General features: G+C 38.2%; 1 protein-coding gene across 1 annotated transcript; it reads left to right on the forward strand.

Moving 5' to 3' along the window:
- The first annotated feature begins 9,482 nt into the window (after positions 1-9,482).
- On the forward strand, positions 9,483-14,986 carry LOC114500170 (olfactory receptor 4A5-like). The gene is made up of 2 exons (XM_028516781.2): positions 9,483-9,769; positions 13,944-14,986. Exon 2 carries the CDS (start codon positions 13,994-13,996, stop codon positions 14,939-14,941), a length of 948 nt encoding a protein of 315 aa, XP_028372582.1. The 5' UTR covers positions 9,483-9,769; positions 13,944-13,993; the 3' UTR covers positions 14,942-14,986.
- The last annotated feature ends 1,432 nt before the right edge of the window (positions 14,987-16,418 follow it).

Raw genomic sequence — 16,418 nt, forward strand, 5'->3', positions numbered from 1 at the left:
GTCTTCTCTGGGGGAAGAAATAGAGAAAGAAAAAGAAAAGAGAGGATCCAAAAAGAAAGAAAAATTATAAACCTCCTATTGACTTTAAACCTGTTGAATGAGTTCTGCTTGTTTTCCTAGATGCTACAAGAAGAGGTGGGCTGGGTTTTGCTTTTCTCCCTTCCTATGGTTTTGAGAGAATGGGGACCAGGTTGGGGTCACAATATTGTTTCCTGGCCACTGCTGCCTCAGTCCTCTGTGAGTTGCCAGGCTAAAACCAGGCACTCAGTCTTTGGGCACACACAGTGAGTCAATATTGGGCATGGAGCCTGAGAGAAACGAGGTGTGTAGTTCTCCTCAGCTACTCAGTCTCTGGGCACCCTCATGAATCAATCTTGAATGTGGAGCTGGAGACAAGTGGGGCCTGTGATTCTTCTCAGCTACTCAGTCTCTAGGTGCCCAGTGTGAATCAATCTTGGGTGCAAGGCTGAGCAAGTGGGATACACATTTTGCTCTGCTCTGCTGTCAGGTTCTGGGCATGTGCAGCTGAAATCACCCTTGGGGTGAGCTAGCCACTGCTGAGAGGTCCTTACAAAGCAGCTGCGTGATGTTCTTCACAAGTGCCTGTCTTTTCACACAGCCGACCCTTCTACCTGGTTTGGAGACTATCTGAGTCAGGGTCTCACATGCCCAAATTCTCCCTTCTCCAGGTGTAGCCCAGGACCCCAATTTCTCTGGTGCCAGGGTCCACAGTCTCAATGGATGTATACTGCCTCTGTGTGTCTCCCACTTCACCTCTATTCCCCCCAGAGATTTCCAGCATCTAGGTCCTTCCTGGTGGCAGGCTGCCTTCCCTGCTCTGGTAGGGGAGGGAGCTGGTGCTCTAACTGTCCTCCCCATACCCTCAGCAGGCACAGGGTGGGGGCCACAGCAGCCTTGGTCCCTGAGCAGATCCCATGGACCTTACTGTCCCACAGCAATCTCCTTATTATCTGTTTTTCAATATCCTCTTCAATTTTTTTGCCTCCAAACTACATATAAGCTGGGGTTCCTTTGGCTGTTCACTCTTTTTCTCCAAAGATCAGCCAGGTGTTCCAGCTGGGCACAGAGAGTCCCAGGCTCTGCTCTCACCTACCTCGCTGCCGTCTTCTCCCAACAGTGTCAGTAAATGTTGTGTAGAGTTATGATTTCAGTAGTATACTGGCTGCTCTATCTAATTAAATATTTGTCATGTTGAGGTCTGCCACTTCATCGACCTCACAAAGTTGAGGCTTAAATGTGAGAGCTTCTGTAAAAGGTTGACACCCAGACACAGCTCTGCACACAGGTGGGGCTGTTTTAAGTTCCTGTGGATCTGTATAATACAGATGGTCTCAGAGACACATTCTGTTGTTAGACACTGGCAATAAGCTGTGTTATTGTCACTGAAGCTGCACCCTTACTTGTTTTTTCTCAAACATTATATGAAATGCCTACCAAGTGATTTATATTATCTACGGACTGTTAGGCTTAGAGTCCCCACTCACTATCACTCTACCTCTGAGGCAGAGGTAAGGTGTAAATCTTTTCTTAATATGGTTTTATCTGGAGGTGGTGTCTTTGGGAAGTGATTTGGTCATGAATGTGGAGTCCTTATGAATAGGATTCATGTCCTTATTACAGAGACCACAGAGAGCTCTCTTGTCCTTTATGGCAGGTGAGGACCCAGGGAAGATGGCTGTCTGTGAACTTGGAAGCATGTCCTCACCAGACACTGTGGCTACCAGAACCTTGACTTGGTGTTCTCAGTTTGTAGAAGTGTGAGAAATAACTATTTGTTTTATACCAAGTCGTCTATGGTATCCTGTTATGGTAGCTCAAAAGGACAGAGACAGGTATTTAGTTAATTTTTTTAAAGACTGATAGACTTTTTTAAAAGATTTTATTTACTTATTTTTAGAGAGGGAAGGGAGGGAGAAAGAGAGAGAGAGGGAAACATCAATGTGATGTTGCTGGGGGCCATGGCCTGTAACCCAGGCATGTGCCCTGACTGGGAATGGAACCTGTGATGCTTTGGTTTGCAGCCTGTGCTCAATCCACTGAGCTATGCCAGCCAGGGCTTGCATTTAGTTAATTTTTAAATTTGTATAGTTACTTCATGTGATAAGATAAAAGTCTTGGTTAATTGTGTGCATTCAATGGTCTCTGTGAAGTCAGGGAAAGCTACTTCACTGTCTTTGTGCTCTCTGTTTTGCACAATGACTGGGATATACAATATGCTCCATTGACTTTGTCACTTTTATTCTTGAATTCTCGAGCAAATGGAATGAGAATTTTACTGATGAGTTTTGAAGAACTCTTTCTAGATTAAATTTATGTGCATATTTGCTACAAAGTTTTGTTCTAATTTGATATTTGCTACGAATATTTCCCTTATGTTATTTATGCTACAATTATTAATGTTATAACAGAAATATGTTATATTTTAATATTCTTTCACTTTTGATTTCTTCTATCACATCACATTCAGAAAATTCCATTTTCTAATTAAAAGGTTTTATGATTTATAACAGTTTATGTTTCTAAAATGGCATTTAAATATTTTTAAACCCAGGTAGAATTTATTTTATGATGATAAAATATCTAAGCTTATTTCTTCCAAACAGGAAAAATTGTTTGTTTTATTATTCATTCCATTAATAATTAAAACCTTTCTATTTACTATGTCAAATTTTATACACCTGCAGGGTTCAATGTTAGGGCTGTTCCTCTTGGCCCTCCCTGTCCTCCTTCTGTTAGTTCAGGGAAAACCTGAGTGAATGGTTTTTTTGGCCTGGTCTGAGGTCACTCTCTAGTGTTGAGATGACTGCTGAGCATTTAAGGATTGTCCTAGATGACTTTGTTTATATGAATGGTGCCTAGCAGTAATGGTTGGGAGATTAGGCTGTTGTTCCAGGTCCTTCTTTTTATGTTTTTTTCCATGTAGATAAAGGACTATATAGACAAAGTCTCTCCAGTGACATTGTCAGACTTGTTAAATGGCAACTCAGGGCTCCCAGAGGGAGACTGCAGAAGCTGTCAGGCCTGTTAAGATCTCATCCCAGCCTGACATCAGCTTGAAGTCCAGGGTCTGAAATTGGAAATCCAGATTCCATGGCACATCATAGGAAACAACCAACCAAAGGAAAAGATGTCCCACAGAATGAGAGAAAGTATTTGCAAATCATATAATTCACAAGGGGTTAATATCCAAATTAGACGAGGAATTTCTATAACTCAGTAGCAAAAAATTCCTAAATAACCTGGTAAAAATAGGTAAAGGACTTGAATATCCATTAAAAATACTTTATTGTTATTGTATTAATTGGCTCAATTTTTTCTCTTTTGCCCTCCTCTGCCTAGCCGACTCCCCTTCTCTGGCTGCCACAGTCATTCCCCACCCTGCTGTCCATGTCTTTGGGGCATTCATACATGTTCCTTACTAGTACCTTCCCTTCTTTCCACACTTATCCCCCTCCCACCTGTCCTGTGTTCACCTTCAGTCTGTTCCTTGTTTCCATGCCTGTGGTTCTATTTTGCTTGTTAGTGTATTTTGTTCCTTGGGTTCTTCTTATAGATGAGATCATATGGTATTTTTCTTTCACTGCCAGGGTTATTTCACTTAGTGTAATGTTCCCAGTTCTATCCAAGCTGTCAGGAAAGGGTAGGAGCTCCTTCTTTTCTTCTGGGTCAAAACTGGGCAACAAAAGGAAAAGGCAGTTCTGTTTTAGGTTTTTATGGACATTCCATACTGTTTACCACAGTGGCTACTCCAGTCTGCATTCCCACCAACAGTGGACTAGGGTTCCTTTTTCTCCACAACTGTTGGGAACCGCCCTGACTGGTATCAGAAGCTGAAACCCCCACCTAGGCTAAGGCTAAGGGAACGCCCTTGGAACCGTAAGCCAGCATGGAGACAAAAGCTTATCTCCCTGGCAGGAATGCTGCTTCTGCTGCTTTATTCATAACTGAACCCCCAAAAGCTTGGTCGGTTAGCCAAAGACGGGTAAGATTCCCCATGGAGGGAACGACCTAAGACAGGCACAATCACTTTGGGAGGCCCCCCCAAAAGAAGGACTTGGGGGGCTGCAGCAAAAGGGGGTGATGGACCCTCACTCCTCAGCTTTGACATAGTCTGAGTTCTCATCGTCTGGGAGAAAAACTCCTAATCTCTTGGTTGCCTTAGTTCCAGTGCTAAGCCTGAAATAATGACAGGGTGGTGCAGCTCTGTGCTGAAAAGGGCGGATTCCCCGGGTGATCAGGCCTAAGAAAGAGTATGTAAATTACTGTGAAACCTTCTTTGTTTAGAATGCTCTCAGTTGAATGGGAGGGATCCAAGGAGGAAGTTAGTTTGTTCCTCAAAGTCTTACAGCTCTTTCACCCCGACTCAATAGACTGGCAGAGTTCTTTGTTTTCTATAGTTCCTTACTTCCCCCTAATAAGTACTGTACTTTACCTGAATTATTATGCAAAATGAGCCCAATAAAAGCAGGTATGGACGGCAAATCAGGGTGCTCCCCACTACGGGGGCTGGCCATTTCGTCCCTACTTCCCCACAGAAACTGGTTTGTCTCTGTGCATGTTTTTTTTCTCGCGTGTTATTGTGGAGCCATCCACAGCATTCCGTGGTCACTGCTGACCGGTGACCCACATGCAACACACAACCTCCACAGCACTTGTTTGTTGATTTATTCGTGATGGCTATTCTGACAGGTGTGAGGTGGTATCTCATTTTGGTTTTAACTTGCACCTCTGATGGCTAGTGGTGTTGAGCATCTTTTGGTATGTCTATGTTCACAGCAGTGCTATTTATGAGGGTGTGGAAAAGTCACATTGCAGAACAGCATGTGGGATGAGAGATTGTATTTGTTTTGTGGAAATACAGTTGTTTCGATTTTCAAAACAGCATGCTCTTGGTTTTATTCTGATTGAGTTGAATGTATAGATCATTTTGAAGTGAAAAACATCCTAACAATTTTGAGTTTTCTAATTCCTGAACATAATATACCCAATTATTTAGGTGTTAAAACTTAATTGTGAGAAGATTTGTAGTTTTTAGATTAGGGATGTTGCTCATCTTTTCCTAAGTATTTATATTTTCAGATGCTATTGTAAAGGTGCTTCATTTGTTTTTATTTACCAATTGTTGTTGATGCTAATATATAGAAGTGCAATTGAATAAGTTTTTGGACCTTGAATTTTATATTCTTTTAAATTTCCTTACTATTTCTAGTAATCTCTGAAGATTATTTAGTGTTTCCTTTGACATAATGATTTCTACAGAAAAGGACAGTTCATTTCTTGGGAGACAGAGGAGTACTTAGCTTATCAATTTCTTTGAGTCATTTCAGCAGGTTGTGTTTTCCTCATATTTTATCCCTTTCATCTAAGTTATCCAATTCACTGAGTTAACATTTTCATAAGTACAATTGATTATTCTTTATATTTTGTTTTTTTAAATTGTATTTTTGACTTAACCTAGAAGATTTTATGTTTAATTTGTAGCCTACATTAGCCTATAAGTGCCCTGGTAGTTTCCCTGAGATAGTGGGTGAAATGCTTCCAGTCTCCTTTAGACAGAATGGTTGATTTTGAGGATCCTAATTTAATTTATTTCTTCCACATTGTGTTTTCTTTTTTAAAAATTAAGTTAATTGGGGTGACAGTTGTTAATAAGTTTGTGTAGGTTTGAAGTGTGCATTTCTATGATATGTGTTCTGTATGTAGCTTTGTGCTCTCACTACCCAAAGTAAAATGTTCTTTTTAAAATATAGATTTTATTTATTTATGTTTAGAGAGAGGGGGAAGGGAGAAAGAAAGAAGGAGGGCAATATTGATCAGTTGCCTTCCACACCTCCCCAACCAGGAACCTGGTCCACAATGCAGGCATGAGAATAGAATTGGTGAACTTTCATTTTGTGGAATGACGCCCAACCCACTGTGACACACCAGTCAGGGCTAAAGTCAAATCCGTTATTGCCATGATTTTGCCTCCCTTTATCCTGTATGAGGGATCTGTATGATGTTCATTTGCTTTTATTTCTGATATGAGTAATTTGTCTTTTTTCTCTTTTCTGTATAGGTCCCAACTTTCGGCTGTTTTGCTTTTCTTTTCTTCTATTTTACTGATTTTAAAAAATCTTATCTTTATTATGTCCACCATAATATATTTTTGTATAAACTGTTTCCATTTCATTAGGGAGCTTTATTATGCTCTTTCACGCTTTTGGGAATGACCTTCTGACATCACCTATGACATAAAGGGCACTTGTGATGCTATTCAATTGAGTCTCTATGAAAATCCAATGACCTCCAGTAGTTTTCTTTTCAATGAGCTGCATGTGTTGACTGCATTAGGGAATTACTGAATCTCCAATTCGTGTTTTCAAAACAGGATGTTGGGATTAGGCTTCTGCCAAAGTCTCTAGGAATCAAATATTCATATAGTAGACCCTACAGAGAACATCTGAGCACTACAATTATGGGGTTCCAATGACATTGCATGAATAATTTCCCATTTAAGTGCCCTGGAGTCAGGCTTCTTTCTTTCTTGTTATATACTAGGATGTGAGAGAAATAGTAATGGATTAGGTAGGATTTGTAGAGTTCTGTAATGTTCATGGACCATGTTATTCCCATATATTTGCCAGATTGGTGTAGGCTTGGCATTTTGGCTAGGTTGAAACATCATAGTTGACTAATGATGTTTACCATAGCTCCCACATCCTCCCAAACATCTTCCTTTAAGAAACTTTTATGATGTTATCAATGTAATAGCTTGACTTATTGAGAGTATGTTCATATCTAAATTTCCTTTCCAAACATGACAATAGATATGACTTATAGAGAATTCATGTGGATCATTGCATATTTTGAGGCAAGATCTGTATCAGTTAATGTTTGCAGCATATTGTGCTTACTGAAGTATGTACATTGAGCTTCAGGGCTATTATAATCATTATCATATCTAGCAAACACCTGTCATTCAGATAAAGAGAAAGCATTAGTAGTTTTTTTGCATTCAGTGAAAGGAATGTGGAGAATTGAACCTATGTATGTATTTGTTCTCCAGTTCTGAGTCCTAATTTAGTGCAGAGTATTCTTATCATATCACATAGTTCTTCTAAATTAAGGATATCTTCTCCATATTTTACCACTTAACCTGAAGAGAAGAACAGTGTTTATATGTGCCCTTTAAATCTTAGAAGTAATGTGTGTAATATTTGGGGTTGGTAGATTTCATCCACTTTTATTTAAGTTGGAAACCACCAACTTTTGGTGGGCTTAGCACATAATTACAATCTTCAGCTGGTTTAGATAGATATTTAATGTCTCCTTCTCTAAGGCCCTTATGACAATATATGTGGACATGGAGATGCTCAGTGGAGCCCATAGTAAACTATCCTAGGGAAAGTACAGTGGAAGCCATCACAGACTTGATGGAGAGGGAGGCTCTTGTTGGAAAATAATTCCTTTCTTGTAGAAAGTTACTCACTGGTTATAGATTGAAATGAAGGACTGAGTTAATGGACTAGAACCATTATGATTCAGCTGAGCTGGATTCAGGCCTTCAGAACTAAACAACTGTGATTACTTGTCCATTCAATAGTTGAATCATCAACTTCAACAAATCCCCCAAGCCCCCACTTGTCTCCCTCTGAGATCTGGACCTCTAACATCTAGCAGCAGTGTCCAACATTTTGGCATCTCTGGGCCACACTTGAAGAAGAAGAATTGTCTGGGGCCATCCATTAGATACAGAAACACTAATTCAAACTGATGAGGAAAAAAAAAGCTTTTAATTAAATTTATGATTTTGCATTGGGCTGCATTAATAGCCATCCTGGGCTCCACGTGTACTGTGGGTGGCGGGTTGGACATTCCTGGCAGTAAGGACCTCCTTTTCCAGAGATATGGTTGACAAAGTGACCTAAGAGTGGGTTTCCCTTCATTTGGGCTTAAATAATGTTTTCCTTACCTGAAGATTTCCTAAAATGAAACCCATAATTTTTAAATTCACTTTATTTAATTTTTTTCAAATTCTAGGTTTTTCCTTTTTATTAAATTTTATTTTAATTGTTGTTACAGTACAAATTTCTATCTTTTACTCCCATCCCAACAGCCCCACCCAGCCCTCCCCTCCTACCTCCCATTTCCACCCTCCCCTAGTTTTTATCCATGTCCTTTATATTTGTTCCTGTAAACCCTTTCCTTTTTCCCTTGAAATTCTCTGAAATTCCCTCTCCTCACCCCTCTGAACACTGTCAATCTGTTGTCTATTTCAGTGCCTTTGGTTATATTTTGCTTGTTTTTCTTTTGTTTTGTTGTTTAGGTTTCTGTTAAAGGTGAGATCATATGGAATTGGTCTTTCACCGCCTGGCTTTTTTTGCTTAGTATAATACTTTCCAGTTGCATCCATGCTGTGGCAAAGGGTAGGAGTTCCTTGTTTCTTTGTGCTGCATAGAATTCCATTGTGTAAATATATCATAGTTTTTTGATCCATTCATTTACTGATGGGCATCTAGGTTGCTTCTAGCACTTGGCTATTGTAAATTGTACTGCTATGAACATTGGGGTGCATAGGTTCTTTTGGATTGGTGTTTCAGGGTTCTTAGGATATAATCCTAGCAGTGGAATAGCTGGGTCAAAAGGCAGATCCATTTTTAGTTTTCTGAGAAGGCTCCATACCATTTTCCATAGTGGTTGGCTTCTCATCTATTTGTCTGTGTGTTACTCTTTCTTGGCAAAACCCAAATCTTTTTTTGTCTAAGGATTGTTCTAGGGGAAAAAACTGTTTTTACTTTATTTGAATTTGTTCCAAATATTCTAATAAACAAATCTGTAATGACCTTACATTGTCTTTTCTTTAAAACAGAAATGATATAAGAAGCTAGAGAGGCTGGATTATTTTTTTGATAGAAATACCTGAGAGATTTCTGGAAACTTAACTTTCTGTCTGCGCTGAAATCTACCTTCAAGTGGTATGTGATTCTTTAGATGTTTCTTTGACATATTTTCCTCAGCATGGATATCTCTCATTGCTTGTAGAAACTTGTGTAAGGTGCCAACTTTCTGGGATGAAGTTGGGGAGAGGAAAAGTCATACTTTTAATTAGGGAGAAGGTGTCATTAGGGATATGCTGTTTGAGTGACTGAAAGGATGAAGAGTTCTAGTACCTGAGAGAATACCCAGTCACTGGCTCTTTGAAGAAGATAAATCCTAGCATTTGTCTTGTTAGCTGCAGAGATTAATCATCAGAGACATGAATGCTATCCTAAATGTTGATAGGAAAGTACTTTTTGTTTGTCTTACCATAATTGACTGAGGAGAAGTACATTCAAATAACTACTTTCAGTGTGTTAAAATTTCTGGGGGTTTTGTTTTGGCAAAAAATGGATTTGGCCAAATTAATTTCCACAAATTCAGCCAATTTTACAAAACCATGAGAACACAGCATCTTTGTTTTTCTTTGAAGAAATTTTCCCTGAATGTGAGAGTGTTCAAGCATTTTATAAGTAAATATGTATGTTTTATTGAAGTGTCTTTATATCCTAGATATATGTGTTGGATACTGCAACCCTTGTCTGAAAGACTGAAGTGATGGGGAGTCTGTGTGGAAACATGGGAAGTGTGGCCACATGAAGCTATTTCCACATCTACTGATCACTATACATTACTCAGTGTCCCATGGTCTCACATAGATACATGAGGTACCCACAGTCACTGCCAATGAAAGAAGCACTGATTTTAAAGACTAAGGGAAAGACCTGAGGTGAGTTCTTAGAACAACTGAAATTCATACAATATATTTAAATGTTGCTAATGTCTTAAATATATACATTTTCACTGGAAGAAGTCTGAATTAAAAAAATTAAGCTAGCAAATTAAGGAAATGAACCAGCATATACAAAATGTGTTCGGTTCCTAGCATTGGAGCCTGCCAGGTGTTTGTCGTGTGTTTTGTTAAATAACAAAGGGAAACATGGAATACTTTTGAACTAACCTAATGGGTTCATAGTCTTGGTTCATGGGCTATTTTATTTTACATGGTAAATTAACAGTTGTAATTATTCTAAGACCTTTAAATCAGAATTTAGGATATATCATCTCTATACTTCATTGTGTGTTCACCACTCAAAGTTGGATCTTTTTCCCTCACCATATATATGACTCCCTTTACACTTTACTGCCCTCCCCACTTCCTTTTGGGTTAACCACCATACCACTAACTATGCCCATGAGTTTTGGTTTTTGTTTTTCTTTCTTGTTAATGTGTTGCTTTCAGTTTTCTTTCCCACATATGAGTGAAATCATATGGTCCTTGACTTTTTCTGTCTGACTTATTTCACTTAGTAGAATCTTGAGGCCCATCCACATTGTTACAATGACAGGGTTTCATCTTTTCTCATGGCAGAGTAGTGTTGTGTGCATGTGCTACATCTCCAATATCTAGCCACCTAAGAGGGACCCTTTGGTTGTTTTCATCTCTTGGTCACCATGAACAAGGCTGCATTGAACATAGGGGTACATGTATCTTATGTCACCCCACAAGTCTAGTTTAAAAATAATGAGAGAATTTGAAATTGTAACATAGCAAATGCATTAAAACAGGGAGAAATAATTTCCTATCCTATTCTAGAAGCTTGATGTAAGATTTTGGATTTTTTTAATTTGAAATGTTTAAAATATACTTTACATTCAATATTACTCTGTACTAGTTTTAGGGCTATAACATAGTGACCACACAATTATATATTCCACAGTGTTTTCCCCTCATCTTTAAAGTGCCCACCCTGCTCCATGCATAGTTATTACAATATTAGTGACCACATTCCCCATGTTGAATTTTGATTCTGATATGGAACCTAGATATGTGTGAATGTTTCAAAACTGAAATTCATAGACACAGACAACAGTACTGTGGTTAGCAGAGGTAATGTAAGTGTTAGTAATGAAGGGTAGAGGGGGCCAAATCTATGGTGATGCAAGATGGTTTGACTTTGGGTAGTGAGCACACAGTGCAATACACAGATCTTGTATCATAGAAATGTACACTTATAACCTATATGAGCTTACTAACTAATACCATCCCAATAAATTTAATAACAAATTAGCACAGCAAACCATATAGTAAATATTTGAAAGGAACCTGTGTTTAGGTAAGTGCCTTGTTTATTATCACTTGTGGAGTTATAAAACTGTAATTTTAAAGTATTTCAGAGGATATTTTTGTTACTATGGAATTTTAATTTATCTTTTTAAAAAGCCATATGCTTAAGAAACTATGTTAAATAATGTTTTTTAGGTAGAGAAGTGTTAAGTTAGCAGTTTAAGTTGAAAGTCTAATAATACTATCTGTGAGTTTTTATAGAATTGGATCTTTGATGACTTAAACAACAGAGAGTAGATTGTATACCCAGTTTCTACTAAAGTAAGGAGTGAGAAAAAGAGAATTGGATATAGACTACCTATATCCTCATGTTCCTCAATAGGTGTGTCTTTATCAGTGTACAGCTTCAACAGTGGTAGAGCTTCTCAATGAACTAGAAGTAGCAACATGAATGAGGCATGTAGAATGGTCCTCACAGCTGGCTTCTAAAGAAGGCTCAATCTTTCAGCAATCCTCCCTCCCTTCCGTGCCAAATTTCTAGGAATGGAATCAACTTATCTATCTTTGAATTTGAGTGATTTTGAAATTTTCCTCTGCAATAAATAAGCAAAAAATTTAGGTTTGTAAGTATAGTTGAAAAATTATTCTCTGTATCTTAATTTTGTCCTTTCCCATCAGATGTAGAGAATCCGAGGAATCAGTTTTTAAAAAAATCTTCTTTGCTTTTCTTTATTAAACTGTGCTCTGTGTTTATTTCTTACGGTGTCTTAAGATGCCTCCTGAATGTTCCTTGTAAGATCCCTGGTGATCAGGCTTCTAACACTTCCTCAAGAAAAGATTTTCCTGAAGAAGATTTTTAAAAAAACTACTAGTCTCAGTTAATTATCACATTAATATTCTTATTACTTGTGGATATTTATTTCTTAAATATAATTTCTCCTTTCTGATTTGACCCCCTTTTTTTTCTTTCATTTTATGCTATTCAGTTTGTCCTATGATGGATGGATCCCAGTGTTTTCCCTGTTATTCTACTTGCTTCTAGTCCAAATACATTGCATCACAGGTGAATACTACTACTCATGTGCAATCAATTAGATAATTCCTGCAATATACAGTCATATTCTATGCCTAAATGGGATCCATAAATTATAATATTCTTTTTATCCTTTCATATGCCTATAATTATTACCCCATTAACAAAGATCCAGATGATTTCCTGTGATACAATGATAGTGAAGCATTCAAGAACATTAATGGTAGCTATCATTTATGAAGCTTACTGGGTGCCAGTCAGTATTCTAGGTATTTACTTGTAATAAAACAGCAACCCAAGGGGCAGGCTCTATTGGTATCCCCACTCTGAAAAGAGTGAAACTGAGGCACACAGAAGTTTATTACGTTGCCCAAGGTCACCTAGAGGTAATTGGCAAGGCTGGGATTTGAACACAGGCAATGCGTCTCCAGGGTCCATGTGATTCAGCACTGTGCTACACTCGCCCATGAAAGGGTGTTTGGGTATTAAATAAGTGTACAGTGAACAGAATAACTTGTAATCAGTATTTGGTCTCTGTAATGATAAATCCCCCTTACCAGTGGATAGCCCTTTTAAAGGAACAGTTATAAGCTTGGATATTTCTATTTTATTACAAAAATGTGGAAAAGTCAGTAGAATAGAATGTAAGGAAGGGTTACACAAAGAGTGCCATGGAAAGTAAGACTGGACAAGGTTTCTGAGATTGTCTAGTTCCAGCCTTTTATCTTCTCAAAGAGGAAACTGAGATTGACTTGCAATTACATTTAGAAATGTTTCAACCCATGCCTTCTTACATTGACCTGGGGCTCTTCCCTTGAGTATGCTGATTTTTGGCACCTGAGCACCATAGCTCCATTTTGGAGCACTCTCAGTATCTTGGAAAAATTTTAAGTATAACCATGTCTCATTGTCTTGTACCTCTTTATTCAGTGCTTGTGTTCCCCTTCCTCAATACCAGAGTCACTCCAAGAGTTTTGAAAAAAATAATACTGGTAGCATAAGAGTTCATGATAGTCACAAGTCAGTGTGACTTGTTCAAAAATATTTGGTGAAAATCTAAATAGTGTCTCTGTGTTAGGTGTTGTAGGATAACAAAGATTACATAGATCAAATTACTCCCTTTTGAAAAGCTGATAGTAAAATAAAAAAAGAAAAAAAATTCCTGACAGTAACAGAGTCCAAATGAGCCATTGCTTTATGGAACAATGTGCCAGTAATTTCGTGCTCTGATGTATTCCAGTGTGTGGAAATCTAATGATACATCCATGAAGACTGAACATCCTTTGAGACATACAGGACTGAATACTAATAGCAACTTTTCATAGTATTCAATTATTCCAAAAGAGACATGATTTTTGGTGCTACATCAATTATAGTATAAAGATCCTCACCACAAATACTATCAACTGAGAAGACTGAATTCATGCCAATTTATTTAGAGAGGTTTTTTTTTTTTTTTTTTTGCCACCAGCAGAGAGTACGTCATTGCTGACTTGTGTGCCCAGGACTGACACTTTAAATAAGGCTGTGTTAAAGACACAACTGGCTGTGGGGCCTTTGATAGTTTTCTTTGTTACCAATCCACTAAGACTTAGAGGGAGAACCTCTGGCTTGTAGTCTAAAAAAATCATCTGAGGAGAAACAGAATTGTCAAGGGAAGGTGAAATAGGCTATTAGGAAAAAGAACTCATAGATATTCACCAAATGTTAATTGTGTGTAAACCACCATAGAAAATAAAATAATGAAGGTGTGCTCCAAAACACAATGGATGTATTCATAGTGTGATCATGGTTTCATTACAGGTCCCTTCTCCTGAGCTCTCATTGCGGAAACTGGCTTTAGAGAAGACTAAATGGGATATAGTAACAATGTGACAGAATTTGTCCTCCTGGGCCTCACTCAGGATCCTGGGACTCAAAAAGCATTATTTGTCATATTTTTGCTCATTTACATTGTGACAATGGTGGGCAACCTGCTCATTGTGGTGACTGTTCTTGCCAGCCCCTCCCTGGGCTCCCCCATGTTCCTCTTCCTTATCTATCTGTCACTCATTGATGCAGCGTATTCCACTGTCAGTACTCCCAGATTGATCACAGACTTACTCCGAGATCAAAAGACAATTTCCTTCTCAGCTTGCATGGGACAGCTGTTTCTGGAACACCTTTTTGGGGGTGCTGAGGTGTTCCTTCTGGTGGCCATGGCCTATGATCGCTATGTGGCCATCTGTAAGCCACTGCACTACATAACCATCATGAATAGACAGGTTTGCTTCCTGCTGATGGTGGTGTCCTGGGCTGCAGGTTTTGTGCATTCTTTGATCCAACTCCTCTTTGTGTACAACCTCCCCTTTTGTGGCCCCAATGTCATTGACCACTTCATGTGTGACATGTACCCACTATTAGAACTTGCCTGCACTAACACGTACATATTAGGCCTCTCTATGGTTGCCAATGGTGGAGCTAGCTGTATGGTCGTCTTTATTTGTCTACTAATATCCTATGGAGTCATCCTAAGTTCCCTCAGAACCCATAGTCGGGAAGGCAGGCGCAAAGCCCTGTCTACCTGCATTTCCCACATCACGGTGGTTGTTCTTTTTTTTGTTCCCTGCATTTTTATGTATGTGAGACCTGTTTCTAACTTCCCTGTTGATAAATTCATAAGTGTGGCTTACATTGTTATCACTCCCATGTTGAATCCTCTAATATACACTTTGAGAAATTCAGAAATGACAAATGCTATGAAAAAAGTCTGGTATAAGAAGTTAGCTATTGACAGAATGAGAATATGTCATTCATATTGAATGCACTTGGTACTAATTCCAAAGGAACAAACAGGCAGTGCATTCTAACAAGGGATGACTTAATCAAGTCAATGAGTTGTTTTAGGATGGTTGTCTTTATTTATACAAAGGTATCAAAAATTAGAACAAATTGTCCTTTGAGGTTAGACTGAATTTAATACAGAAATTTGAGGGATGACTAAAAAGGCACAGGCATTTTTCCTACTACTAGGAAAAATGACTAAGTTCACCTTGTAACATTTTTTATTGTTCAATTACGGCTATCCTGATATTTTCCCCATTGCTCTCCCCTGCCCTGTACTACCAAGCACCACCTCCCAGGATCAATGTCCCCCACCCTGTCCATGCCCTTGAGTCCTTTATTTATGTTTTTTGGCTTGCCCCTTCCCCTTTTGGCTACGATCCCCTTTACTCCTTTCCTCTGTCCTTGTCAGCTTGTTTTCTATTGTTTATATTAAAATGGGATAGAATTGTTTTTTTCCTTTGAAAGTGGAAAACAAGTTACCTTTGAAAATTTGCTTTAACCCCAAATAATGAGAAATCAATTCCGCTAATGTTTAGAATAAATCTCTCATGTTTAAACAGCAGTACTTATTTATTTATTTATTTATTTATTTATATTTATTGTTGTTCAAGCACAGTTGTTTCCATTTTCACCCCACCACACTTTCCTACCACACCCATCTCCACCTCTCATCCTCAAACCTACTCCTTTGGCTTTGTCCATGTGTCCTTAATACCTGACCCTTGATGGCCCTTCCTCTATTTTTCCTCAGCATGACTCTCCCCCAACCCCTCTGGTAACTTCAGTTTGTACTTTATTTCAAAATTTTAATGTTTCTTGTTGTATGCACACAATAGAATTTTGCAGGTGCCTTAAGCATTTTGTCTTCAAGATTACTTCTGTTTCTCATTTTGATGCCTGTGCATTTGAAGTTCAGGATGTTTAGATAGGACATGATACCATATTGGTTAAATGCACAATCATGGAACAGTTCTGTTAGATGGGATGTTGGATATATTCACAGGTTGGGATGAACCCGATTGGGATGGTCAACATTGAAAACACATTCTAGTTCTTGATTAGAGTATAGAGTGCTATACTAATCGAAGTCATAAACATGTTTTCATGCTTTTCCTCACTGGTAATTATGTGTTTTTTGCCATTCTTCAAAGATTATATGGAGCTTATTTTGTCTTCATGACACAGAAGATTGGGAAAAGAAATGTATCATTTTGCACAGCAGTGTGTTTCCTAAAAGTTTCATTGAACTTCAATACTTTAAATTATAGACTTAGTAATGGTTTGTTTTTATATAAAAATATTTTGGTTATCAATCTTATCTGAAAAGAATTTTTTTCCTCATCCTGTAGCCCCTAGAGAACATCACAAACTAGGAAGAAGATGGAATTGCTTTCATTCTATTGTAGAAATATAATCTTTGTTTTGTAAGAGTTTTTTTGTAACTAAAAACAG

The sequence above is a fragment of the Phyllostomus discolor genome, chromosome 6 (assembly GCF_004126475.2).
Source record: "Phyllostomus discolor isolate MPI-MPIP mPhyDis1 chromosome 6, mPhyDis1.pri.v3, whole genome shotgun sequence".
In the NCBI taxonomy this organism is placed as follows: Eukaryota; Metazoa; Chordata; class Mammalia; order Chiroptera; family Phyllostomidae; genus Phyllostomus; species Phyllostomus discolor.

What these genes read in the sequence shown, in the direction of transcription:
- LOC114500170 (XM_028516781.2), top strand. Translation starts at nt 13,994, where the DNA reads ATGGGATATAGTAACAATGTGACAGAATTTGTCCTCCTGGGCCTCACT.